The following is a 27,272-nucleotide window of genomic DNA, read 5'->3' on the forward strand; positions in this document are numbered from 1 at the left end:
CTGGGGCAGTGCCTGTTAAACGGGGAAAGAGTCAAAGCTCAGGCTGGGCTTTCGCTAGGCAGCCGCAGTCCGCAGTCTGCGCTCCGCTCCTGTTATACTGTAATAAGATTAACTCACCTTTTAATATTCGGAGCGGCTCCGTGCGGCAGCTGCAAAGGACAGCTCCGTGTGAGGACCGGCGGAAGGACCTGCTCCACCTGGAGAGGCTCAGAGTGTAATTATAATAACTCAGTAACATTAACTTCTAGAGTGTATTATAATAACTCAGTAATATTAACTTCTAGAGTGTAATTATAGTAACTCATAGTGTAGTGTGGGGTAGTAACTCATAGTGTGGGGTAGTAACTCATATAGTGTGGGGTAGTAACTCAGTGTGGGGTAGTAACTCATAGTGTGGTGTGGGGTAGTAACTCATAGTGTGGGGTAGTAACTCAGTGTGGGGTAGTAACTCATAGTGTGGTGTGGGGTAGTAACTCATAGTGTGGGGTAGTAACTCATAGTGTGCACAGGGATTCACCTGGAGAGGCTCAGAGTGTAATTCTAATAACTCAGTAATATTAACTTCTAGAGTGTAATTATAATAACTCGTAGTGTGTGATGATAACTCGTAGTGTGTGGTAGTAACTCATAGTGTGCACAGGGATTCACCTGGAGAGGCTCAGAGTGTAATTCTAATAACTCAGTAATATTAACTTCTGGAGTGTAATTATAATAACTCAGTAATATTACCTTCTAGAGTGTAATTATAATAACTCCGTAATATTATCATCTAGAGTGTAATTCTAATAACTCAGTAATATTACCTTCTAGAGTGTATTATAACTCAGTAATATTACCTTCTAGAGTGTATTATAATAACGCAGTAATATTATCTTCTAGAGTGTATTATAATAACTCAGTAATATTACCTTCTAGAGTGTATTATAATAACTCAGTAATATTACTTTCTAGAGTGTAATTACAACTCAGTAATATTACCTTCTAGAGTGTATTATAATAACTCAGTAATATTATCTTCTAGAGTATTATAATAACTCAGTAATATTAACTTCTAGAGTGTATTATAATAACTCAGTAATATTATCTTCTAGTATGTATTATAATAACTCAGTAATATTAACTTCTAGAGTGTAATTATAATAACTCAGTAATATTACCTTCTAGAGTGTAATTATAATAACTCAGTAATATTAACTTCTAGTGTGTAATTATAATAACTCAGTAATATTAACTTCTAGAGTATTATAATAACTCAGTAATATTACCTTCTAGAGTATTATAATAACTCAGTAATATTACCTTCTAGTGTGTAATTATAATAACTCAGTAATATTACCTTCTAGAGTGTATTATAATAACTCAGTAATATTACCTTCTAGAGTGTAATTATAATAACTCAGTAATATTACCTTCTAGAGTGTATTATAATAACTCAGTAATATTACCTTCTAGTGTGTATTATAATAACTCAGTAATATTATCTTCTAGAGTGTAATTATAATAACTCAGTAATATTACCTTCTAGAGTGTATTATAATAACGCAGTAATATTATCTTCTAGAGTGTATTATAATAACTCAGTAATATTACCTTCTAGAGTGTATTATAATAACTCAGTAATATTACTTTCTAGAGTGTAATTACAACTCAGTAATATTACCTTCTAGAGTGTATTATAATAACTCAGTAATATTATCTTCTAGAGTATTATAATAACTCAGTAATATTAACTTCTAGTGTGTATTCTAATAACTCAGTAATATTACCTTCTAGAGTGTATTATAATAACTCAGTAATATTACCTTCTAGAGTGTATTATAATAACTCAGTAATATTATCTTCTAGTATGTATTATAATAACTCAGTAATATTAACTTCTAGAGTGTAATTATAATAACTCAGTAATATTACCTTCTAGAGTGTAATTATAATAACTCAGTAATATTAACTTCTAGTGTGTAATTATAATAACTCAGTAATATTAACTTCTAGAGTATTATAACTCAGTAATATTACCTTCTAGAGTATTATAATAACTCAGTAATATTACCTTCTAGTGTGTAATTATAATAACTCAGTAATATTACCTTCTAGAGTGTATTATAATAACTCAGTAATATTACCTTCTAGAGTGTAATTATAATAACTCAGTAATATTACCTTCTAGAGTGTATTATAATAACTCAGTAATATTACCTTCTAGTGTGTATTATAATAACTCAGTAATATTATCTTCTAGAGTGTAATTATAATAACTCAGTAATATTACCTTCTAGAGTGTATTATAATAACTCAGTAATATTACCTTCTAGAGTGTATTATAATAACTCAGTAATATTACCTTCTGGAGTGTATTATAATAACTCAGTAATATTACCTTCTAGAGTGTATTATAATAACTCAGTAATATTACCTTCTAGAGTGTATTATAATAACTCAGTAATATTAACTTCTAGTGTGTAATTCTAATAACTCAGTAATAACTTCTAGAGTGTAATTATAATAACTCAGTAATATTAACTTCTAGAGTGTATTATAATAACTCAGTAATATTATCTTCTAGTGTGTATTATAATAACTCAGTAATATTAACTTCTAGAGTGTATTATAATAACTCAGTAATATTAACTTCTAGAGTGTATTATAATAACTCAGTAATATTACCTTCTAGAGTGTATTATAATAACTCAGTAATATTACCTTCTAGAGTGTATTATAATAACTCAGTAATATTACCTTCTAGAGTGTATTATAATAACTCAGTAATATTACCTTCTAGAGTGTATTGTAATAACTCAGTAATATTACCTTCTAGAGTGTAATTCTAATAACTCAGTAATATTACCTTCTAGTGTGTATTATAATAACCCAGTAATATTACCTTCTAGAGTGTAATTCTAATAACTCAGTAATATTACCTTCTAGAGTGTAATTATAATAACTCAGTAATAACTTCTAGAGTGTATTATAATAACTCAGTAATATTAACTTCTAGAGTGTAATTCTAATAACTCAGAATTACACTCTAGAAGTTAATATTACTGAGTTATAATTACACTCTAGAAGTTAATATTACTAATAACTCAGTAATATTACCTTCTAGAGTGTATTATAATAAGTCAGTAATATTAACTTCTAGTGTGTAATTCTAATAACTCAGTAATATTAACTTCGTGTGTAATTCTAATAACTCAGTAATATTAACTTCTAGAGTGTATTATAATAACTCAGTAATATTACCTTCTAGAGTGTATTATAATAACTCAGTAATATTACCTTCTAGTGTGTAATTCTAATAACTCGTAGTGTGTGATGATAACTCATAGTGTGTGGTAGTAACTCATAGTGTGCACAGGGATTCACCTGGAGAGGCTCAGAGTGTAATTCTAATAACTCAGTAATATTAACTCATAGTGTGCGGTAACAGACATAGAAACATAGAAGATAGGAGCAGGAGTAGGCCATTTGACCCCTCGAGCCTGCTCTGCCATTCAATGAGATCATGGCTGATCATCCAAATTCAGTACCCTGTCCCTGCCTTCTCCCCATATCCCTTGACCCCTTTAGCCTTAAGAAATATATCCAACTCCTTCTTGAATATATTTAATGAACTGACCTCCACCGCCCTCTGTGGCAGAGAATTCCACAGGTTCACCACTCTCTGGGTGAAGAAATTCCTCCTCATCTCAGTCCTAAATGGCTTACCCCTTATCCTTAGACTGTGACCCCTGGTTCTGGACTCCCCGGCCATCGGGAACATCCTTCCTGCATCTAGTCTGTCTGGGCCTGACAGAATTGTATAGGTTTCGATGAGATCCCCTCTCAATCTACTAAACTCCAGTGAGTATAAGCCCAACCGACACACTCTCTCCTCATACGTCATTCCTACCATCCCAGGTATCAGCCTGGTGAATCTTCGCTGCACTCCTTCCATGGCAAGAACATCCTTCCTCAGATAAGGCGACCAAAACTGCACACAATACTCAAGGTGCGGTCTCACCAAGGCCCTGTACAACTGCAGCAAGATATCTTTGATCCTGTACTCGAACCCTCTCGCTACGAAGGCCAACATACCATTTGCCTTCTTAACCGCCTGCTGCACCTGCATGCTTACCTTCAGCGACTGGTGCACAAGAACACCCAGGTCTCGTTGCACTTCCCCTTCTCCCAATCTATTGCCATTCAAATAATAATCTGCCTTCAAATCATACTGGAGTTTCACGACATCCTCCTCACAGCACACACGCCCACCCAGCTTTGTGTCGTCTGCAAATTTGGAGATATTACTTCTAGTTCCCTCGTCTAGATCATTAATATATATTGTGAATAGCTGGGGTCCAAGGACCGATCCCTGCGGTACCCCACTAGTCACTGCCTGCCACTCGGAAAAAGACCCGTTTATTCCAACTCTTTGCTTTCTGTCTGCCAACCAGTTCTCTATCCAAGTCAATACCTTGCCCCCAATCCCATGTGCCTTAACTTTACACGCTAATCTCTTATGCGGGACCTTATCGAAAGCCTTCTAAAAGTCCAAATACACCACATCCACTGGTTCTCCCTTATCTATTTTACCAGTTACATCCTCAAAAAATTCCAGTAGATTAGTCAAGCACGATTTACCTTTTGTAAATCCATGTTGACTTTGTCCGATCCTGTCACTCTTTTCCAAGTGCTCTGCTATTACATCTTTTATAATGGACTCTAGCATTTTCCCCACTACCGATGTCAGGCTTACCGGTCTGTAATTCCCTGTTTTCTCTCTACCACCTTTTTTGAATAGTGGGGTAACATTAGCTACCCTCCAATCCATGGGTACTGTTCCAGAGTCTATCGAGTTCTGGAAGATGACCAGCAATGCATCTGCTATCTCCAGGGCCACTTCCTTAAGTACCCTAGGATGTAGATTATCAGGCCCTGGGGATTTATCGGCCTTCAATCCCATCAACTTCCCCAACACCATTTCCCGACAAATACTGATTTCTTTCAGTTCCTCCCTCTCATTAGTCCCTATGTTCCCCGACATCTCTGGGAGGTTATTTGTGTCCTCCTTTGTGAAGATAGAACCAAAATATGTATTTAATTGGTCTGCCATTTCTTTGTTCCCCATTATAAATTCCCCTGATTCTGATTGTAAGGGACCTACGTTTGAATTCACCAATCTTTTTCTCTTCACATATCTATAAAAGCTTTTACAGTCAGTTTTTATGTTCCCTGCAAGCTTACTTTCATAATCTATTTTCCCCCTCTTAATTATTCCCTTTGTCCTCCTTTGCTGAATTTAAACTGCTCCCAATCCTCAGGTTTGCTGCTTTTTTTGGCCAATTTATATGTCCTCTCTTTGGATCCTATGTTATCCCTAATTTCCCTTGTTAGCCACGGTTGAGTCACCTTTTTTGATTTATTTTTATGCCAAACTGGGATAAACAAATTCTGTAGTTCATCCATGCGATCTTTGAATGTTTGCCATTGCCTATCCACCGTCAACCCTTTGAGTGACATTACCCAATCAATCCTACCCAACTCGTGTCTCATACCATCATAGTTCCCATTATTTAAATTCAGGACCTTAGTCTCTGAGGCAACTACTTCACTCTCCATCTTAATGAAGAATTCGATCATATAATGATCGCTGCGACCCAAGGGGCCTCGCACAACACGATTGCTAATTAATCCTTTCTCATTGCATAATACCCAGTCTAAGATGGCCTGATCCCTAGTTGGTTCCTCGACATATTGGTCCAGGAAACCATCTCGTAAACACTCCAGGAATTCCTCCTCCACAGTATTGTTACTAATTTGGTTGGCCCAATCTATATGTAGATTAAAGTCACCCATGATGACTGCTGTGCCCTTATTGCACGCTTCTCTAATTTCCCTTTTTAATGCCATCCCCAACCTCTGCATTACTGTCTGGGGGTCTATACACCACTCCCACTAATGTTTTCTGCCCTTTGGTATTTCTCAGTTCTACCCATACAGATTCCACATCATCAGAGCTAATATCCTTCCTTACAATTGTGTTAATCGCCTCTTTACCCAGCAATGCTACCCCACCTCCTTTTCCTTTTTGCCTATCTTTCCTGAATATTGAATACCCCTGGATGTTGAGTTCCCAGCCTTGGTCCCCCTGGAGCCATGTTTCCGTAATCCCAATCATATCGTATTAATTTACCTCTATTTACGCAGCCAATTCATCCACCTTATTACGAATGCTCCTTGCATTAAGACACAAAGCCTTCAGGCTTGTTTTTTTAACGCTCTTAGACCTTTTAGAATTATTTTTTACTGTGGCCATGTTTGTTTTAAACCCTTGATTTCTCTGATTGCCACCTTTGTTTTTCTCCTTCCTGTCTTTTGCTTCTATCCTTGTTTCCCTTTCCTTTGTCTCCCTGCTCAGGTTCCCAACCCCCTGCCATTTTAGTTTAAAGCCTCCCCCACAGCACTAGCAAACACTCCCCCAAGGACATCGGTCCCGGTCCTGCCCAGGTGCAGACCGTCCGGTTTGTACTAACTCATAGTGTGTGGTAATAACTCGTAGAGTGCGGAGGGATTCACCTGGAGCGGCCCAGACTGTAATTATAATAACTCAGTAATATTAACTTATAGTGTGTAATTATAATAACTCAGTAATATTAACTTAGTGTGTAATTATAGCTCATAGTGTGTGATAATAACACATAGTGTGCAGAGGGATTCACCTGGAGAGGCTCAGAGTGTAATATATAATAACTCAGTAACTTATAAAGTGTAATTATAGCTCACCGAGTGCGGTAATATGTCAGAGTGCACAGGGATTCACCTGGAGAGCCTCAGAGTGTAATTATAATAACTTCGAGTCATAGAGTCATAACAGCACAGAAGGAGGCCATTCGGCCCATCGAGTCCATGTCGGCTCTCTGTAGAGCAATCCAGTCAGTCCCATTCCCTCGCTCTATCCCCGTAGCCCTGCAAGTTTATTTCCCTCAAGTGCCTATCCAGTCTCCCCTTGAAAACATTGACTGTCTCCGCTTCCACCACTTCCGTCAGCAGCGAGTTCCAGGTCCTCATCACTCGCTGCGTAAAAAAGTTTTTCCTCACATCCCCCCTGTATCTCTTGCCCCAAACCTTAAATCTGTGTCCCCTAGCCCTTGTACCATCAACTAGTGGAAACAGCCTTTCCCCGTCTAGCCTATCCAAACCCGTCATAATCTTGTGCACCTCTATCAAATCACCCCGCAACCTCCTTTGCTCTAATGAAAACAAATCCAGCTTCTCCAACCTGTCCTTGGAGCTAAGATCCCCCATCCCCAGAACCATTCTGGTAAATCTCCTCTGCACCCTCTCAAGGGCCTTCACATCCTTCCTAATGTGTGGTGACCAGAACTGGACAAAATATTCCAGTTGTGGCCTAACCAGCGCTTTATAAAGGTTCAGCATAACTTCTCCACTTTTGTACTCAATACCTCTATTTATGAAGCCCAAGATCCATAGCTCATAGTGTGTAATAATAACTCCAAGTGTGTTACTGTGTGCTGTACAGGACTGGAGCAGAGCAAATCCTAGTGTGTTACTGTGTGCTGTACAGGACTGGACCAGAGCAACTCCTAGTGTGTTACTGTGTGCTGTACAGGACTGGACCAGAGCAACTCCTAGTGTGTTACTGTGTGCTGTACAGGAGCAGAGCAACTCCTCGTGTGTTACTGTGTGCTGTACAGGAGCAGAGCAACTCCTAGTGTGTTACTGTGTGCTGTACAGGACTGGACCAGAGCAACTCCTAGTGTGTTACTGTGTGCTGTACAGGAGCAGAGCAACTCCTAGTGTGTTACTGTGTGCTGTACAGGAGCAGAGCAACTCCTAGTGTGTTACTGTGTGCTGTACAGGAGCAGAGCAACTCCTCGTGTGTTACTGTGTGCTGTACAGGAGCAGAGCAACTCCGAGTGTGTTACTGTGTGCTGTACAGGACCAGAGCAACTCCGAGTGTGTTACTGTGTGCTGTACAGGAGCAGAGCAAATCCTAGTGTGTTACTGTGTGCTGTACAGGAGCAGAGCAACTCCTAGTGTGTTACTGTGTGCTGTACAGGACCAGAGCAACTCCTAGTGTGTTACTGTGTGCTGTACAGGAGCCGAGCAACTCCTCGTGTGTTACTGTGTGCTGTACAGGAGCCGAGCAACTCCTCGTGTGTTACTGTGTGCTGTACAGGAGCAGAGCAACTCCGAGTGTGTTACTGTGTGCTGTACAGGACTGGACCAGAGCAACTCCTAGTGTGTTACTGTGTGCTGTACAGGAGCCGAGCAAATCCTAGTGTGTTACTGTGTGCTGTACAGGAGCAGAGCAACTCCGAGTGTGTTACTGTGTGCTGTACAGGACTGGACCAGAGCAACTCCGAGTGTGTTACCGTGTGCTGTACAGGACCAGAGCAACTCCTAGTGTGTTACTGTGTGCTGTACAGGAGCAGAACAACTCCGAGTGTGTTACTGTGTGCTGTACAGGACTGGACCAGAGCAACTCCTAGTGTGTCACTGTGTGCTGTACAGGACTGGGCCAGAGCAACTCCGAGTGTGTTACTGTGTGCTGTACAGGAGCAGAGCAACTCCTAGTGTGTTACTGTGTGCTGTACAGGACTGGACCAGAGCAACTCCTAGTGTGTTACTGTGTGCTGTACAGGAGCAGAGCAACTCCGAGTGTGTTACTGTGTGCCGTACAGGAGCAGAGCAACTCCTAGTGTGTTACTGTGTGCTGTACAGGACTGGAGCAGAGCAACTCCTGGTGTGTTACTGTGTGCTGTACAGGAGCAGAACAACTCCTAGTGTGTTACTGTGTGCTGTACAGGAGCAGAACAACTCCTAGTGTGTTACTGTGTGCTGTACAGGAGCAGAGCAGAGCAACTCCTGGTGTGTTACTGTGTGCTGTACAGGAGCAGAACAACTCCTAGTGTGTTACTGTGTGCTGTACAGGAGCAGAACAACTCCTAGTGTGTTACTGTGTGCTGTACAGGAGCAGAGCATCTCCTAGTGTGTTACTGTGTGCTGTACAGGACTGGACCAGAGCAACTCCTGGTGTGTTACTGTGTGCTGTACAGGAGCAGAGCAACTCCTAGTGTGTTACTGTGTGCTGTACAGGAGCAGAGCAACTCCTAGTGTGTTACTGTGTGCTGTACAGGACCAGAGCAACTCCTAGTGTGTTACTGTGTGCTGTACTGGACTAGAGCAGAGCAACTCCTAGTGTGTTACTGTGTGCTGTACAGGACTAGAGCAACTCCTCGTGTGTTACTGTGTGCTGTACAGGAGCAGAGCAACTCCTAGTGTGTTACTGTGTGCTGTACAGGAGCAGAGCAACTCCTAGTGTGTGACTGTGTGCTGTACAGGAGCAGAGCAACTCCTGGTGTGTTACTGTGTGCTGTACAGGACTAGAGCAACTCCTGGTGTGTTACTGTGTGCTGTACAGGACCAGAGCTACTCCTAGTGTGTTACTGTGTGCTGTACAGGACTGGACCAGAGCAACTCCTAGTGTGTTACTGTGTGCTGTACAGGACTGGACCAGAGCAACTCCTAGTGTGTTACTGTGTGCTGTACAGGACCAGAGCAACTCCTAGTGTGTTACTGTGTGCTGTACAGGACTGGACTAGAGCAACTCCTAGTGTGTTACTGTGTGCTGTACAGGACTGGACCAGAGCAACTCCTGGTGTGTTACTGTGTGCTGTACAGGACTGGACCAGAGCAACTCCTAGTGTGTTACTGTGTGCTGTACAGGACTGGACCAGAGCAGCTCCTAGTGTGTTACTGTGTGCTGTACAGGAGCAGAGCAACTCCTAGTGTGTTACTGTGTGCTGTACAGGAGCAGAACAACTCCTAGTGTGTTACTGTGTGCTGTACAGGACCAGAGCAACTCCTCGTGTGTTACTGTGTGCTGTACAGGACTGGACCAGAGCAACTCCTAGTGTGTTACTGTGTGCTGTACAGGACCAGAGCAACTCCTCGTGTGTTACTGTGTGCTGTACAGGAGCAGAGCAACTCCTCGTGTGTTACTGTGTGCTGTACAGGAGCAGAGCAACTCCTCGTGTGTTACTGTGTGCTGTACAGGAGCAGAGCATCTCCGAGTGTGTTACTGTGTGCTGTACAGGACTAGACCAGAGCAACTCCGAGTGTGTTACTGTGTGCTGTACAGGAGCAGAGCAACTCCGAGTGTGTTACTGTGTGCTGTACAGGACTAGACCAGAACAACTCCGAGTGTGTTACTGTGTGCTGTACAGGACTGGACCAGAGCAACTTCTAGTGTGTTACTGTGTGCTGTACAGGAGCAGAGCATCTCCTAGTGTGTTACTGTGTGCTGTACAGGAGCAGAGCATCTCCTAGTGTGTTACTGTGTGCTGTACAGGAGCAGAGCATCTCCTAGTGTGTTACTGTGTGCTGTACAGGAGCAGAGCAACTCCTAATGTGTTACTGTGTGCTGTACAGGAGCAGAGCATCTCCTAGTGTGTTACTGTGTGCTGTACAGGAGCAGAGCAACTCCTAGTGTGTTACTGTGTGCTGTACAGGACTGGACCAGAGCAACTCCTGGTGTGTTACTGTGTGCTGTGCAGGAGCAGAACAACTCCTAGTGTGTTACTGTGTGCTGTACAGGAGCAGAGCAACTCCTGGTGTGTTACTGTGTGCTGTACAGGACTAGAGCAACTCCTAGTGTGTTACTGTGTGCTGTACAGGACTGGACCAGAGCAACTCCTAGTGTGTTACTGTGTGCTGTACAGGAGCAGAGCAACTTCGAGTGTGTTACTGTGTGCTGTACAGGACTGGACCAGAGCAACTCCTAGTGTGTTACTGTGTGCTGTACAGGACTGGACCAGAGCAACTCCTAGTGTGTTACTGTGTGCTGTACAGGACTGGACCAGAGCATCTCCTAGTGTGTTACTGTGTGCTGTACAGGACTGGACCAGAGCATCTCCTAGTGTGTTACTGTGTGCTGTACAGGACTGGACCAGAGCAACTCCTAGTGTGTTACTGTGTGCTGTACAGGAGCAGAGCAACTCCTAGTGTGTTACTGTGTGCTGTACAGGAGCAGAGCAACTCCTAGTGTGTTACTGTGTGCTGTACAGGACCAGAGCAACTCCTGGTGTGTTACTGTGTGCTGTACAGGAGCAGAGCAACTCCTAGTGTGTTACTGTGTGCTGTACAGGACTGGACCAGAGCAACTCCTAGTGTGTTACTGTGTGCTGTACAGGAGCAGAGCAACTCCGAGTGTGTTACTGTGTGCTGTACAGGACCAGAGCAACTCCGAGTGTGTTACTGTGTGCTGTACAGGAGCAGAGCAACTCCTAGTGTGTTACTGTGTGCTGTACAGGACTGGACCAGAGCAACTCCTAGTGTGTTACTGTGTGCTGTACAGGACCAGAGCAGCTCCTAGTGTGTTACTGTGTGCTGTACAGGACTGGACCAGAGCAACTCCTAGTGTGTTACTGTGTGCTGTACAGGACCAGAGCAACTCCTAGTGTGTTACTGTGTGCTGTACAGGACTGGACCAGAGCAACTCCGAGTGTGTTACTGTGTGCTGTACAGGACCAGAGCAACTCCGAGTGTGTTACTGTGTGCTGTACAGGACCAGAGCAACTCCGAGTGTGTTACTGTGTGCTGTACAGGAGCAGAGCAACTCCGAGTGTGTTACTGTGTGCTGTACAGGAGCAGAGCAACTCCGAGTGTGTTACTGTGTGCTGTACAGGACTGGACCAGAGCAACTCCGAGTGTGTTACTGTGTGCTGTACAGGAGCAGAGCAACTCCTAGTGTGTTACTGTGTGCTGTACAGGAGCAGAGCAACTCCTAGTGTGTTACTGTGTGCTGTACAGGACTGGACCAGAGCAACTCCTAGTGTGTTACTGTGTGCTGTACAGGAGCAGAGCAACTCCTAGTGTGTTACTGTGTGCTGTACAGGACTGGACCAGAGCATCTCCTAGTGTGTTACTGTGTGCTGTACAGGACCAGAGCAACTCCGAGTGTGTTACTGTGTGCTGTGCAGGAGCAGAGCAACTCCTAGTGTGTTACTGTGTGCTGTACAGGAGCAGAGCAACTCCTAGTGTGTTACTGTGTGCTGTACAGGAGCAGAGCAACTCCTAGTGTGTTACTGTGTGCTGTACAGGACCAGAGCAACTCCTCGTGTGTTACTGTGTGCTGTACAGGACCAGAGCAACTCCTCGTGTGTTACTGTGTGCTGTACAGGAGCAGAGCAACTCCTCGTGTGTTACTGTGTGCTGTACAGGAGCAGAGCATCTCCGAGTGTGTTACTGTGTGCTGTACAGGACTAGACCAGAGCAACTCCGAGTGTGTTACTGTGTGCTGTACAGGAGCAGAGCAACTCCGAGTGTGTTACTGTGTGCTGTACAGGACTAGACCAGAACAACTCCGAGTGTGTTACTGTGTGCTGTACAGGACTGGACCAGAGCAACTTCTAGTGTGTTACTGTGTGCTGTACAGGAGCAGAGCATCTCCTAGTGTGTTACTGTGTGCTGTACAGGAGCAGAGCATCTCCTAGTGTGTTACTGTGTGCTGTACAGGAGCAGAGCAACTCCTAGTGTGTTACTGTGTGCTGTACAGGAGCAGAGCATCTCCTAGTGTGTTACTGTGTGCTGTACAGGAGCAGAGCAACTCCTAATGTGTTACTGTGTGCTGTACAGGAGCAGAGCATCTCCTAGTGTGTTACTGTGTGCTGTACAGGAGCAGAGCAACTCCTAGTGTGTTACTGTGTGCTGTACAGGACTGGACCAGAGCAACTCCTGGTGTGTTACTGTGTGCTGTGCAGGAGCAGAACAACTCCTAGTGTGTTACTGTGTGCTGTACAGGAGCAGAGCAACTCCTGGTGTGTTACTGTGTGCTGTACAGGACTAGAGCAACTCCTAGTGTGTTACTGTGTGCTGTACAGGACTGGACCAGAGCAACTCCTAGTGTGTTACTGTGTGCTGTACAGGAGCAGAGCAACTTCGAGTGTGTTACTGTGTGCTGTACAGGACTGGACCAGAGCAACTCCTAGTGTGTTACTGTGTGCTGTACAGGACTGGACCAGAGCAACTCCTAGTGTGTTACTGTGTGCTGTACAGGACTGGACCAGAGCATCTCCTAGTGTGTTACTGTGTGCTGTACAGGACTGGACCAGAGCATCTCCTAGTGTGTTACTGTGTGCTGTACAGGACTGGACCAGAGCAACTCCTAGTGTGTTACTGTGTGCTGTACAGGAGCAGAGCAACTCCTAGTGTGTTACTGTGTGCTGTACAGGAGCAGAGCAACTCCTAGTGTGTTACTGTGTGCTGTACAGGACCAGAGCAACTCCTGGTGTGTTACTGTGTGCTGTACAGGAGCAGAGCAACTCCTAGTGTGTTACTGTGTGCTGTACAGGACTGGACCAGAGCAACTCCTAGTGTGTTACTGTGTGCTGTACAGGAGCAGAGCAACTCCGAGTGTGTTACTGTGTGCTGTACAGGACCAGAGCAACTCCGAGTGTGTTACTGTGTGCTGTACAGGAGCAGAGCAACTCCTAGTGTGTTACTGTGTGCTGTACAGGACTGGACCAGAGCAACTCCTAGTGTGTTACTGTGTGCTGTACAGGACCAGAGCAGCTCCTAGTGTGTTACTGTGTGCTGTACAGGACTGGACCAGAGCAACTCCTAGTGTGTTACTGTGTGCTGTACAGGACCAGAGCAACTCCTAGTGTGTTACTGTGTGCTGTACAGGACCAGAGCAACTCCGAGTGTGTTACTGTGTGCTGTACAGGAGCAGAGCAACTCCGAGTGTGTTACTGTGTGCTGTACAGGAGCAGAGCAACTCCGAGTGTGTTACTGTGTGCTGTACAGGACTGGACCAGAGCAACTCCGAGTGTGTTACTGTGTGCTGTACAGGAGCAGAGCAACTCCTAGTGTGTTACTGTGTGCTGTACAGGAGCAGAGCAACTCCTAGTGTGTTACTGTGTGCTGTACAGGACTGGACCAGAGCAACTCCTAGTGTGTTACTGTGTGCTGTACAGGACTGGACCAGAGCAACTCCTAGTGTGTTACTGTGTGCTGTACAGGAGCAGAGCAACTCCTAGTGTGTTACTGTGTGCTGTACAGGACTGGACCAGAGCATCTCCTAGTGTGTTACTGTGTGCTGTACAGGACCAGAGCAACTCCGAGTGTGTTACTGTGTGCTGTGCAGGAGCAGAGCAACTCCTAGTGTGTTACTGTGTGCTGTACAGGAGCAGAGCAACTCCTAGTGTGTTACTGTGTGCTGTACAGGAGCAGAGCAACTCCTAGTGTGTTACTGTGTGCTGTACAGGACCAGAGCAACTCCGAGTGTGTTACTGTGTGCTGTGCAGGACCAGAGCAACTCCTAGTGTGTTACTGTGTGCTGTACAGGACCAGAGCAACTCCTAGTGTGTTACTGTGTGCTGTACAGGAGCAGAGCAACTCCGAGTGTGTTACTGTGTGCTGTACAGGAGCAGAGCAACTCCTAGTGTGTTACTGTGTGCTGTACAGGAGCAGAGCAACTCCTAGTGTGTTACTGTGTGCTGTACAGGACTGGACCAGAGCATCTCCTAGTGTGTTACTGTGTGCTGTACAGGAGCAGAGCAACTCCTAGTGTGTTACTGTGTGCTGTACAGGAGCAGAGCAACTCCGAGTGTGTTACTGTGTGCTGTACAGGAGCAGAGCAACTCCGAGTGTGTTACTGTGTGCTGTACAGGACCAGAGCAACTCCTAGTGTGTTACTGTGTGCTGTGCAGGAGCAGAGCAACTCCTAGTGTGTTACTGTGTGCTGTACAGGAGCAGAGCAACTCCTAGTGTGTTACTGTGTGCTGTACAGGAGCAGAGCAACTCCTAGTGTGTTACTGTGTGCTGTACAGGACTGGACCAGAGCATCTCCTAGTGTGTTACTGTGTGCTGTACAGGAGCAGAGCAACTCCTAGTGTGTTACTGTGTGCTGTACAGGAGCAGAGCAACTCCTAGTGTGTTACTGTGTGCTGTACAGGACTGGACCAGAGCAACTCCTAGTGTGTTACTGTGTGCTGTGCAGGAGCAGAGCAACTCCTAGTGTGTTACTGTGTGCTGTACAGGACTGGAGCAGAGCAACTCCGAGTGTGTTACTGTGTGCTGTACAGGAGCAGAGCAACTCCGAGTGTGTTACTGTGCGCTGTACAGGACCAGAGCAACTCCGAGTGTGTTACTGTGTGCTGTACAGGAGCAGAGCAATTCCTAGTGTGTTACTGTGTGCTGTACAGGACCAGAGCAACTCCGAGTGTGTTACTGTGTGCTGTACAGGAGCAGAGCAACTCCTAGTGTGTTACTGTGTGCTGTACAGGACTGGAGCAACTCCGAGTGTGTTACTGTGTGCTGTACAGGACTAGAGCAACTTCTAGTGTGTTACTGTGTGCTGTGCAGGACCAGAGCAACTCCTGGTGTGTTACTGTGTGCTGTACAGGAGCAGAGCAACTCCTAGTGTGTTACTGTGTGCTGTACAGGAGCAGAGCATCTCCTAGTGTGTTACTGTGTGCTGTACAGGACTGGACCAGAGCAACTCCTAGTGTGTTACTGTGTGCTGTACAGGACTGGACCAGAGCAACTCCTAGTGTGTTACTGTGTGCTGTACAGGAGCAGAGCAACTCCGAGTGTGTTACTGTGTGCTGTACAGGACTGGACCAGAGCAACTCCTAGTGTGTTACTGTGTGCTGTACAGGAGCAGAGCAACTCCTAGTGTGTTACTGTGTGCTGTACAGGACTGGACCAGAGCAACTCCGAGTGTGTTACTGTGTGCTGTACAGGAGCAGAGCAACTCCTAGTGTGTTACTGTGTGCTGTACAGGACTGGACCAGAGCAACTCCTAGTGTGTTACTGTGTGCTGTACAGGGCTGGACTAGAGCAACTCCTAGTGTGTTACTGTGTGCTGTACAGGAACAGAGCAACTCCGAGTGTGTTACTGTGTGCTGTACAGGACTGGACCAGAGCAACTCCTAGTGTGTTACTGTGTGCTGTACAGGGCTGGAGCAGATGTATATGTGTGTATGTCTATGCGAGTGTATATAGTTAAGAGGAAGTCTGTGCCGATTTTGTATATGTGTGATTATCATGTCAGTCAACATGGGACAAATCTGTGGATATCCATAATTCCAGGTAGAGTGGGACTGTTGACGAGTGTCTTTATGGTGAAAAAGTGGGACTGCTAGGCTATGAAGAACCGAGGTGGCTATCTCGTAGATACTCGACTGAAGCACAGAGTTAAACAGGTAAGTGTGTGCTTATAATTACGTAGAATCAGTAAATGAGAGATTATGATGAGTTAAACAGATAAATGTGGTAATATAATGAATTAAATGAGGAAGCATGCTGGGGAGGGGAGATGGTTGGGGTGGGGGCTGTGGGTGGAGTGGGTTTGTGAGGGAGTGGTTTGGAGGGGAGGAGAGCGGGTTGGGGAAGCGGGGAGGGGAGTTAGAAAAATAGGAGCAGTAGTAGGCCATTTGGCCCTTCGAGCCTGCTCCGCCATTCAATATGATCGTGGCTGATCCTCTATCTCAATACCATATTCCCACTCTCTCCCCATACCCCTTGATGCCTTGTGTCTAGAAATCTATTCATCTCCTTCTTAAATATATTCAGTGACTTGGTCTCCACAGCCTTCTGTGGTTGAGAATTCCACAGGTTCACCGCCCCCGAGTGAAGAAATTTCTCCTCATCTCAGTCCTAAATGTCCTACCCTGTATCCTGAGACTGTGACCCTTCGTTCTAAACCCCCAGCCAGGGGATATATCCTCCCTGCATCCAGTCTGTCTAGCCGTGTCAGAATTTTATACTTTTCAATAAGATCCCCTCTCATTCTTCTAAACTCCAGTGAATACAGGTCTAGTCGACCCAATCTCTCCTCATACGACAGTCCTGCCATCCCAGGAATCAGTCTGGTGAACCTTCGCTGCACTCCCTCTATGGCAAGTATATCCTTTCTTAGGTAAGGAGACCAAAACTGCACACAGTACTCCAGGTGTGGTCTCACCAAGGCCCTGTATAACTGTAGTAAGACATCCTTGCTCCTGTACTCAAATCCTCTTGCAATGAAGGCCAACATATCATTTGCCTTCCTAACTGCTTGCTGCACCTGCATGTTTGCTTTCAGTGACTGGTGTACAAGGACACCCAGGTCCCTTTGTACATCAATATTTTCAAATCTAGCACTATTTAAATAATACTCTGCCTTTCTGTTTTTCCTACTGAAGTGGATAACTTCACATTTATCCACGTTATACTGCATCTGCCATGTATTTGCCCACTCACTCAACTTGTCTAAATCGCCTTGAAGCCTCTTTGCATCCTCCTCACAACTCACAATCCCACCTAGTTTAGTGTCGTCAGCAAACTTGGAAATATTACAGCCCAGATCCAAGGTCGTCCCATCCTCTGTCGTCGAATTACCGTATGCGGACGACGCTCACTCGGAGGTCGAATTCCAAACCATTGTCAACACCTTCACTGAAGCGTACGAGAGCATAGGCCTTGCACTAAACATCCGTAAGCCAAAGGTCCTCTACCAACCTGCCCCCGCCACACAGTACTGCCCCCCCGATTATCAAAACCCACGACAAGGCCTTGGACAACGTGGACCACTTTCAACAAGGGCAGACGTCGATGAAGCCGTCCAACACCGCCTTCAGTGTGCCAGTGCAGCCTTCGGTCGCCTGAGGAAGAGAGTGTTTGAAGACCAGGACCTCAAACCCGGCACTAAGCTCATGGTCTACAGAGCAGCAGTGATACCTACCCTGCTGTATGCTTCAGAGACATGGACCATGTACAGCAGGCACCTCAAAGCACTGGAGAGGTACCACCAACGCTGCCTCCGCAAGATCCTGCAAATCCATTGGCAGGATAGGCGCACCGACGTCAGTGCTCTCGCTCAGGCCAACATCCCCAGCATCGAAGCTTTGACCACGCTCGATCAGCTCCGATGGACGGGTCACATCGTCCGCATGACCGATACGAGACTCCCAAAACAAGCGCTCTACTCGAAGCTCCGACATGGCAAGAGAACCCCAGGTGGGCAGAGGAAATGCTTCAAGGACACTCAAAGCCTCCTTCTAAGTGCAACATCCCCACTGACACCTGGGAATCCCTGGCCCAAGACCGCACAAAGTGGAGGAGAAGCATCTGGAAAGGCGCCGAACACCTCGAGTCTCTTCGCCGGGAGCAAGCGGAAGGAGCGCATGTCAACCCAAGCACCCCACCCACCCGCCCCTTCAACCACCATCTGCCCCACCTGTGACAGAGACTGTAGGTCCCGCATTGGACTCATCAGTCACCTGAGAACACATTTTTAATGTGGAAACAAGTCATCCTCGGTTTCGAGGGACTGCCTAAGAAGAAGAATTACATTTGGTTCTCTCATCCAAATCATTGATATATATTGTGAATAGCTGAGGCCCAAGCACTGGTCCCTGCGGAACCCCACGAGTCACCGCCTGCCACCCCGAAAAAGACCCATTTGTTCCTACTCTCTGTTTCCTGTCTGTTAACCAATTTTCAATCCATGCCAGTATATAGAAACATAGAAGATAGGAGCAGGAGTAGGCCATTCGGCCCCTCGAGCCTGCTCCACCATTCAATGAGATCATGGCTGATCATCCAAATTCTGTACCCTGTCCCTGCTTTCTCCCCATATCCCTTGATCCCTTTAGCCTTAAGAAATATATCTAACTCCTTCTTGAATATATTTTGTTTAATGAATTGGCCTCCACTGCCTTCTGTGGTAGAGAATTCCACAGGTTCACCACTCTCTGGGTGAAGAAATTCCTCCTCATCTCAGTCCTAAATGGCTTACCCCTTATCCTTAGACTGTGACCCCTGGTTTTGGACTCCCCGGCCATCGGGAACATCCTTCCTGCATCTAGTCTGTCCAGGCCTGACAGAATTTTATAGGTTTCGATGAGATCCCCTCTCAATCTTCTAAACTCCAGTGAGTATAAGCCCAATCGACACAATCTCTCCTCATACGTCATTCCTGCCATCCCAGGTATCAGCCTGGTGAATCTTCGCTGCACTCCTTCCATGGCAAGAACATCCTTCCTCAGGTAAGGCGACCAAAACTGCACACAATACTCAAGGTGTGGTCTCACCAAGGCCCTGTACAACTGCAGCAAGACATCCTTGTTCCTGTACTCGAACCCTCTTGCTACGAAGGCCAACATACCATTTGCCGCCTTAACCGCCTGCTGCACCTGCATGCTTACCTTCAGCGACTGGTACACACGGACATCCAGGCCTCGTTGCACTTCCCCTTTTCCCAATCTATTGCCGTTCAGATAATCTGCCTTCCTGTTTTTGCCACCAAAGTGGATAAGCTCGCATTTATCCACATTATACTGCATCTGCCATGCTTCTGCCCAATCACCCCTGTCCAAATTATACTGCAATTCCATGTGCTTTAATTTTGCACACTAACCTCTTATGTGGGACTTTATCAAAGGCCTTCTGAAAATCCAAATACACCACATGCACTGATTCTCCCTGATCTATTCTACCAGTTACATCCTCAAAAAACTCCAGTAGGTTTGTCAAACACGATTTCCTTTTCATAAATCCCTCCAGATGGTGGGGGAGCGGGCTGGGGGGGAAATGGAGCAGGTTTTGGGGGAGCTGGTTTGGGGGGAAGGGGAGATGGTTGGGGAGCTGGTCGAAGCGAGGGGAGCAGGTTTGGGTGGAGCGGGCTTGGGAAGGGGAGATGGTTGGGGAGTGGATTGGCGGGAGGCGTGGGGAGCGGGCTAGGTGGGGAGGGGGAGATGGTTGGGGAGTGGGTTGGGGGGAGGGGAGCTGGTTTGGGCGGAGCGGGCGAGGGGGGGGATGGGTGGGGAGTGAGTTGGGGCGAGGGGAGCAGGTTTGGGGGGAGCGGACTAGGGGGGAAGGGGAGGGGAGCAGGTTTGGGCGGAGCGGGCTAGGAGGGAGGGGGGATGGCTGGGGAGTGAGTTGGGGCAAGGGGAGCAGGTTTGGGCGAGGGGGAATGGTTGGGGGGAGGGGAGCAGGTTTGGGCGGAGCAGGCTAGGGGGGATGGTTGGGGAGTGGGTTGGGGGGAGGGGAGCAGGTTTGGGCGGAGCAGGCTAGGGGGGATGGTTGGGGAGTGGGTTGGGGCGAGGGGAGCAGGTTTGGGCGGAGCAGGCTAGGGGGGATGGTTGGGGAGTGGGTTGGGGCGAGGGGAGCAGGTTTGGGGGAGCTGACTGGGGGGAAGGGGAGATGGTTGGGGGGAGGCGAGGGGAGCAGGTTTGGGCGGAGCGGGCTGGGGGGAAGGGGAGATGGTTGGGGGGAGGCGAGGGAAGCAGGTTTGGGCGGAGCGGGCTGGGGGGAAGGGGAGATGGTTGGGGGGAGGCGAGGGGAGCAGGTTTGGGCGGAGCGGGCTGGGGGGAAGGGGAGATGGTTGGGGGGAGGGGAGGGGAGCAGGTTTGGGCGGAGCGGGCGAGGGGGGTTGGCTGGGGAGTGAGTTGGGGCAAGGGGAGCAGGTTTGGGCGAGGGGATGGTGGGGGAGGGGAGCAGGTTTGGGCGGAGCCGGCGAGGGGGGAGGAGGGACGGTTGGGGAATGGGTTGGGGCGAGGGGAGCAGGTTTAGGCGGAGCGGGCTAGGGGGAAGGGGAGATGGTTGGGGAGTGAGTTGGGGCAAGGGGAGCATGTTTGGGGGGAGCGGACTAGGGGGGAAGGGGAGTGGGTTGGCGGGAGGCGAGGGTAGCAGGTTTAGGCGGAGCGGGCTAGGGGGGAGGGGGGATAGTTGGGGCAAGGGGAGCATGTTTGGGGGGAGCGGGCTAGGGGAGATGGTTGGGGAGTGGGTTGGCGGGAGGCGAGGGTAGCAGGTTTGGAGGGAGCGGGCTGGGGGGGAAGGGGAGATGGTTGGGGCGAGGGGAGCAGGTTTGGGGGGAGCGGGCTCGGGAGGGGAGATGGGGAATGGGTTGGCGGGAGGCAAGGGGAGCAGGTTTGGGGGGAGCGGGCTCGGGGGGAAGGGGAGATAGTTGGGGGGTGGGTTGAGGCGAGGGGAGCAGGTTTGGGGGGAGCGGGCTCGGGAGGGGAGATGGGGAGTGGGTTGGCGGGAGGCGAGGGGAGCTGTTTTCTGGGGAGCGGGCTGGGGGGAAGGGGAGATGGTTGGGGGGCAGGTTGAGGCGAGGGGAGCAGGTTTGGGGGGAGCGGGCTGGGGGGAAGGGGAGATGGTTGGGGAGCGGGTTGGGGTGAGGGGAGCAGGTTTGGGGGGAGCGGGCTGGGTGGAAGGGGAGATGGTTGGGGAACGGGTTGACGGGGGGTGGGTGGAGCTGTTTTCTGGGGAGCGGGCTGGGGGGAAGGGGAGATGGTTGGGGGGCAGGTTGAGGCGAGGGGAGCAGGTTTGGGGGGAGCGGGCTGGGGGGAAGGGGAGATGGTTGGGGGGCAGGTTGAGGCGAGGGGAGCAGGTTTGGGGGGAGCGGGCTGGGTGGAAGGGGAGATGGTTGGGGAGCGGGTTGGGGTGAGGGGAGCAGGTTTGGGGGGAGCGGGCTGGGTGGAAGGGGAGATGGTTGGGGGGCAGGTTGAGGCGAGGGGAGCAGGTTTGGGGGGAGCGGGCTGGGGGGAAGGGGAGATGGTTGGGGAGCGGGTTGGGGTGAGGGGAGCAGGTTTGGGGGGAGCGGGCTGGGTGGAAGGGGAGATGGTTGGGGAACGGGTTGACGGGGGGTGGGGGGAGCTGTTTTCTGGGGAGCGGGCTGGGGGGAAGGGGAGATGGTTGGGGGGCGGGTTGAGGCGAGGGGAGCAGGTTTGGGGGGAGCGGGCTAGGGGAGAAGGGGAGATGGTTGGGGAGTGAGTTGGCGGGAGGCGAGGGGAGCAGGTTTTGCGGGGAGTGCGCTGGGGGAGAAGGGGAGATGGTTGGGGAGTGGGTTGGCGGGAGGTGGGGGGTAGCGGGCTGGGGGGCAAGGGGAGATGGTTGGGGCGAGGGGATGGGAGGTGGTTGGGGTGTTGGGGTGAGGGGTGTGAGTAGTGAGATCTCTGTGTTAATATTTTAACATTCCCCCACGCTCTCTCTCTCTTGCAGTATCTGAGTAATAGTAGCAGTCAGTATGTGGATATTGGAACTCTGGCTTCTGACCTACAGCGATTGTACAGGTGAGTCCCGGGTTGGTAGGTCGATGTATTGTCGGATGTGGCGATAGAGATCACCAGAGTCCGAGATCCAGTCCCTGGTTTGCGCTGTTAGCTGAGCTAAGCTGGGATCAGTAAGCATTTGTACAGATGATCTGGGCAAGTGTGTTGAGTGTGAGGTCTCTCAATAGCCCCTCCTTCCCCTGTCTCGCTTCCCTCCCATACCTCTTTCTTCCTCCCTTCACTGTTGAGCTTTATTGGTGGCCATTTAAATGCGATACTGTGGAGTGTCTGGTTGGTTGTTTTCTGTGCCTTGCCTGGTAACCCAACAACTTTGGGAAGCTCTCCTTTGTGTTGAATCGATGAGCCTCCCGTCCCGTCCTGCCCCGTCCCGTCCTGCCCCGTCCCGTCCCGCCCTGTCCCCCACTGTACAATGATCCAGGTGTTGAATGTGTGTGTGCACTTTCCTGATGCACAGCTGTCTACAATGTGGCTGCAGTTATTACCAGTTGCGTCAGCTTGGCTCAGTGGTAGCACGGGGTCGCCCCCGCCTCCGAACCAGTGTCTACAGGTTTTAAATGTTGCATCACAAGAGCTTGCTGGAACTGTGACCCTTTATAAACTGAACTCCGGTTACTGCGATAAAACAGAGTTCAGTTTATAAAGGGTCACAGTTCCAGCAAGCTCTTGTGATGCAACATTTAAAACCTGTAGACACTGGTTTGGAAATTTCATTTGCTATCCTGAGGGGAAATAACATGCCCATTCAAACAGCTTATTTTTGCCGAGTTCTGAGCCAATAAGAAGCCACTGAGCAAAACCCAGAGGTGTTCACACCTTTAATGCTAGAACAGGTTTTCCATTCAGTGCGCTGTGTTGCCATACTTTTGAAGTGTAGTCACTGTTATAATGTAGGAAACACAGCAGCCAGTTTGCGCACAGCAAGCTCCCACAAACGGCAATGTGATAATGACCAGATAATCTGTTTTTGTGATGTTGATTGAGGGATAAATATTGGCAGGACACCGGGGAGAACTCCACTGCTCTTCTTTGAAATAGTGCCGTGGGATCACCCGACAGAGCAGATGGGGTCCCAATTTAAGTTCTCATCTGAAAGACGGCACCTCCCGACAGTGCAGCACTCCCTCAGCACTGCACTGGAGTGCCAGCCTGGATTATTGTGCTCCAGTCCCTGGAGTGGGACTTGAACCCACAACCTTCTGACGCGGTGGCGAGTGTGCTACCAACTGAGCTACAGCTGACACTGATGAGCTGAACAACTTGGTGAACGTGCCCTTGCCATAGAGCGGGGGGGAGGGCGGTCAGAGGTCAGCTGTTTCTCCAATCTCTCTGGAGATGTCAGGCTGCGACAGCCAGAGGGAGGCTGGGCATTGAGCATCCACAGCCTGTAAGAGGAAGGGTTAATGCCAGTTCACCGTGGGTGAGTTTAGCCTAGAACACGGTGGAGAGGGGCTGTCTTATTATTTTCATGTTGCGAGGCGCGATAGCAAATGTCATGAATCCTATTGTTAAAAACTGGACTCTGTTCATTCCTATATTTTGTATAAAATAAACCAGTTTATTAGTTCACAATTGGCCTGGTGTCGGACGAAAGCCTTGAGACGAAAGGATAAGACATGTGGTGCACGAGCGTGATCATTGTAACCAGCACAGTGCACTGTGGGCATCTACCATTACCTTCCCTGGGTCACGCTATTGTGTGTTACTGGGCAGCAAAGGTGCACTCCAGGTCGTAGGGGACGCGAGGTCCACTTACAGGAGTAACACTGAACCTGATAGACTATCTTGTTACTGACCTGTACATTTGCCACTGTTGCTTGTGGCCTCTTTCACCAAGCAATTAGGAAAGGCAAATGGTATGTTAGCCTTTATTTATTGCAAGGGGGTTGGGGTATAAGAGTAAGGAAGTCTGCAATTAAGTTGGGCTTTGGTGAGACCAAACCTGGAGTATTGTGTACAGTTTTGGTCTCCTTATCTGAGAAAGGAGATACTTGCCTTCGAGGGGGTGCAACAAAGGTTCACTAGATTGATTCCTGGGATGAGTGGGTTGGCTGAGGACAGATTAGAATCATAGAATGGTTACAGCACTGAAGAAGGCCGTTCGACCCGTTGAGCCCATGCCGGCTCTCTTCAAGAGCACCTCCGCTCGTCCCACTCCCCCACCTTTTCCCCGTAGCCCTGCAAATTTTTTTCTTTCAGGTACTTATCCAACTCCCTTTCGAAAGCCGTGATTGAGTCTGCCTCCATCACCCTTTCAGGCAGTGCATTCCAGATCCTAACCACTCGCTGCGTAAAAAAGTTTTTCCTCATAGGGGGTTGGCCATTTAGGACTCTGATGAGGAGAAATTTCTTCACTCAGAGGGTGGTGGATCTTTAGAATTCTCTACCCCAGAGGGCTGTGGATACTCAGTCGATGAGTATATTCAAGACAGATATAAATTTTTGGAGTCATGGGGAATATCAAGGGATATGGGGATTGTGCAGGAAGGTGGAGTTGAGGTCAAAGATCGGCCATAATCTTATTGCATGGCAGAGCAGGCTCGAGGGGCCGAATGGCCTACTCCTGCTCCTAATTCTTATGTTTGTCTATCCAGAGTCTCAATGTTTTTGAGACATAATTTTAGCGCAAAGCTATTTCTGTTAGGTTATTTGACCTCTGTTTCCAATGTGAGCTTTCGGACGGTGTAAATGTTACTCTTCTTCCCTCCCCCACCAATAGCTCGGACTATGGCCGCAGGAAGAGGAACGCCTTCAGGATCCAGGTGGATAAAGGTGAGTCAGACGTCCCATCGAGTGCTGGAAGGGCCTTGCTGCGTCAGACGGACAAGGCACAACCGGCAGGCTCAGGAACAGGGAGCACTTTGGGGCAGGATAGCGATGCTTCCCGATGGGTTAGTTTAAATTTCCTCTGCCCATCTCCCAGAGGAGCTGAGTTTCGCAGAGGTGGGCGGCCATCTTCTACCCTCGCTGCTTGCTCTGTGTGTGAGCTGAGCCAATCAGGGTTGACCTGCTCGGGTGGGGGAGGGGCTGCCCCCTCGCACGTACTCCCAGCAGGGTCACTGGATTGTGAACAGCGTGAACCCATGCTGATCGAACCTCTCCTCCTGCCCAAAGGCAACTGAGGCCAAAGGAACACAGGAACAGGAGCAGGCCATTCAGCCCCTCAAGCCTGTTCCACCATTCAATGAGATCATGGCTGACCTGCAACCTAACTCCATATACCTGCCTTTGCCCCATATTCCTTAATACATTTGGTTAACAAAAATCTATCAATCTCCAATTTTAAATTAACAATTGATCCAGCATCAATTGCCAGTTGAGGAAGAGAGTTCCAAACTTCTACCACCCTTTGTGTGTAGAAGTGTTTCCTAATTTCACTCCTGAAAGGTCTGGCTCTAATTTTTAGACACTGCCCCCTAGTCCTAGACTCCCCAACCAGCAGAGATAGTTTCTCTCTATCGACCCTATCTGTTCCCCTTAATATCCTGAAAACTTCGATCAGATCACCCCTTAACCTTCTAAATTCTAGGGCATACACCCCTAATTTGTGTAATCTCTCCTCGTAACTTAACCCCTGGAGTCTGGGTGTCATTCTGGTAAACCTACGCTGCACTCCCTCCAAGGCCAATATCTCCTTCCTAAGGTGTGGTGCCCAGAACTGCTCACAGTGCTCCAGGTGTGGTCTAACCAGGGTTTTGTACAGCAGCAGCATAACTTCTACCCCCTTGTATTCTAGTCCTCGAGATATAAAGGTTAGCATTCCATTAGCCTTTTTAATTATTTTAATGTTCATGACATTTTAATGATCTGTGGACCTGAACCCCCAAATCTCTTTGGACATGTTTTTAGCACTATTTAGAAAGTACCCTGTTCTATCCTTTTTAGGTCCAAAGTGGATGAACTCGCATTGGCTTACATTGAAATCCATTTGCCACAGTTTTGCCCATTCACTTAATCTATCAATATCCCCTAGCAATTTTATGCTGTCATCTACAATGCTGCCTATCTTTGTGTCATCGGCTTCTAGCTTAGATAACAGTCTCTTATGTGGGACTTTATCAAAAGCCTTCTGGAAGTCCATATAAATAACATCCATAGTCATTCCCCTGTCCACTACTTTAGTCACCTCTTCAAAAAATTCAATCAGATTTGTCAGGCGTGACCTACCTTTCACAAATCCATGCTGGCTCTCTCTGATCAACTGAAAATTTTCGAGGTGTTCAGTCACCCTCTCCTTAATTATAGACTCTAGCAATTTCCTGACAACAGATGTTGGGCTAACTGGTCTATAATTCCCTGGTTTCCCTCTCTCATAGCGGAGTGACTGAATCGAGAGAACTGAATCTAGAGAACTCTGGAAGATTATAGTTAGGGCATCTGCAATGTGCTCACCTACTTCCTTTAGAACCCTGGGATGGAAACCATCAGGTCCCGGGGATTTGTCACACCTCAGTGCCATTAGTTTCTTCATTACTGTTATTATAGCTATGTTAATTTTATTGAGTCCCTGTCCCTGATTCAATATTAGTTTATTTGTAGTGCCCCCTTGCCTTGGCTGAGACAGCTTAACCAGCCCAGGCCAGGCATCAAGCCTAGGATCTGAGCCTTGCAGAGTGTGCGCACCCTGCCGATTTTTAATCGCTCCACCATTGGCGGCCGTGCCTTCAGCTGCCTGGGCCCTAAGCTCTGGAATTCTCCCCCCACCCCCCCCCCCCCCCCCCCCCAAAACCTCTCCGCCTCTCTCCTCCTTTATGACGCTCCTCAAAACTGACCTCTTCTGTCCTAATATCTCATGTGGCTCGGTGTCAAATACTGTTTGATGACGCCCTTGTGAAGCGCGTTAGGATATTTTATTACGTTAAAGGCGTTCTATAAATGCCAATTGTTAAAGTGGGTTTACCCACGATCCATTGAGCAGCTGCTTCCCCATTCCCCAATCAGTTAGTGACCGTGTGAGACCAGAAACTGTCTTGTCCTAAAATTCAGCCAAACAAATTGGCAGACGAACTTGAACTTAAACCAAATCACGCCATTGTTTGCAGTGGCGCCTCGGGTTCCCAGTCATTTAGTGTGTTTTTTTACTGGTTCCCTGCCTGACCTGTGTGTCCTGTTTCTGCAGTGTTCCGATTGATTAGGAGTGAAATCCCGGACTTTGAAGCGGAGCATCTCACGAAACGGGCTCGGCAGAACCATGAGGACGATGGGTAG

At 48.0% G+C, this 27,272-nt stretch overlaps 1 protein-coding gene across 1 annotated transcript; it reads left to right on the forward strand.

Moving 5' to 3' along the window:
* On the forward strand, window positions 1–27,272 carry LOC147113169 (nuclear valosin-containing protein-like). The gene is made up of 5 exons (XM_085998251.1): window positions 1–214; window positions 16,099–16,211; window positions 21,997–22,067; window positions 24,784–24,836; window positions 27,184–27,272. The coding sequence occupies exons 2-5, from the start codon at window positions 16,155–16,157 to the stop codon at window positions 27,270–27,272; spliced, it is 270 nt and encodes an 89-aa protein (XP_085854377.1). The 5' UTR covers window positions 1–214; window positions 16,099–16,154.

The sequence above is a fragment of the Somniosus microcephalus genome, chromosome 9 (assembly GCF_052327205.1).
Source record: "Somniosus microcephalus isolate GS21.2 chromosome 9, FLI_Smic_1.0, whole genome shotgun sequence".
Taxonomy (NCBI): domain Eukaryota; kingdom Metazoa; phylum Chordata; class Chondrichthyes; order Squaliformes; family Somniosidae; genus Somniosus; species Somniosus microcephalus.

Coding starts and splice junctions, on each gene's coding strand:
- LOC147113169 (XM_085998251.1), top strand. CDS start 16,155: ATGAAGAACCGAGGTGGCTATCTCGTAGATACTCGACTGAAGCACAGA. Junction 16,212..21,996: donor TGAAGCACAGAGTTAAACAG/GTAAGTGTGTGC, acceptor TCTCTCTTGCAG/TATCTGAGTAATAGTAGCAG. Junction 24,837..27,183: donor CAGGATCCAGGTGGATAAAG/GTGAGTCAGACG, acceptor CTGTTTCTGCAG/TGTTCCGATTGATTAGGAGT.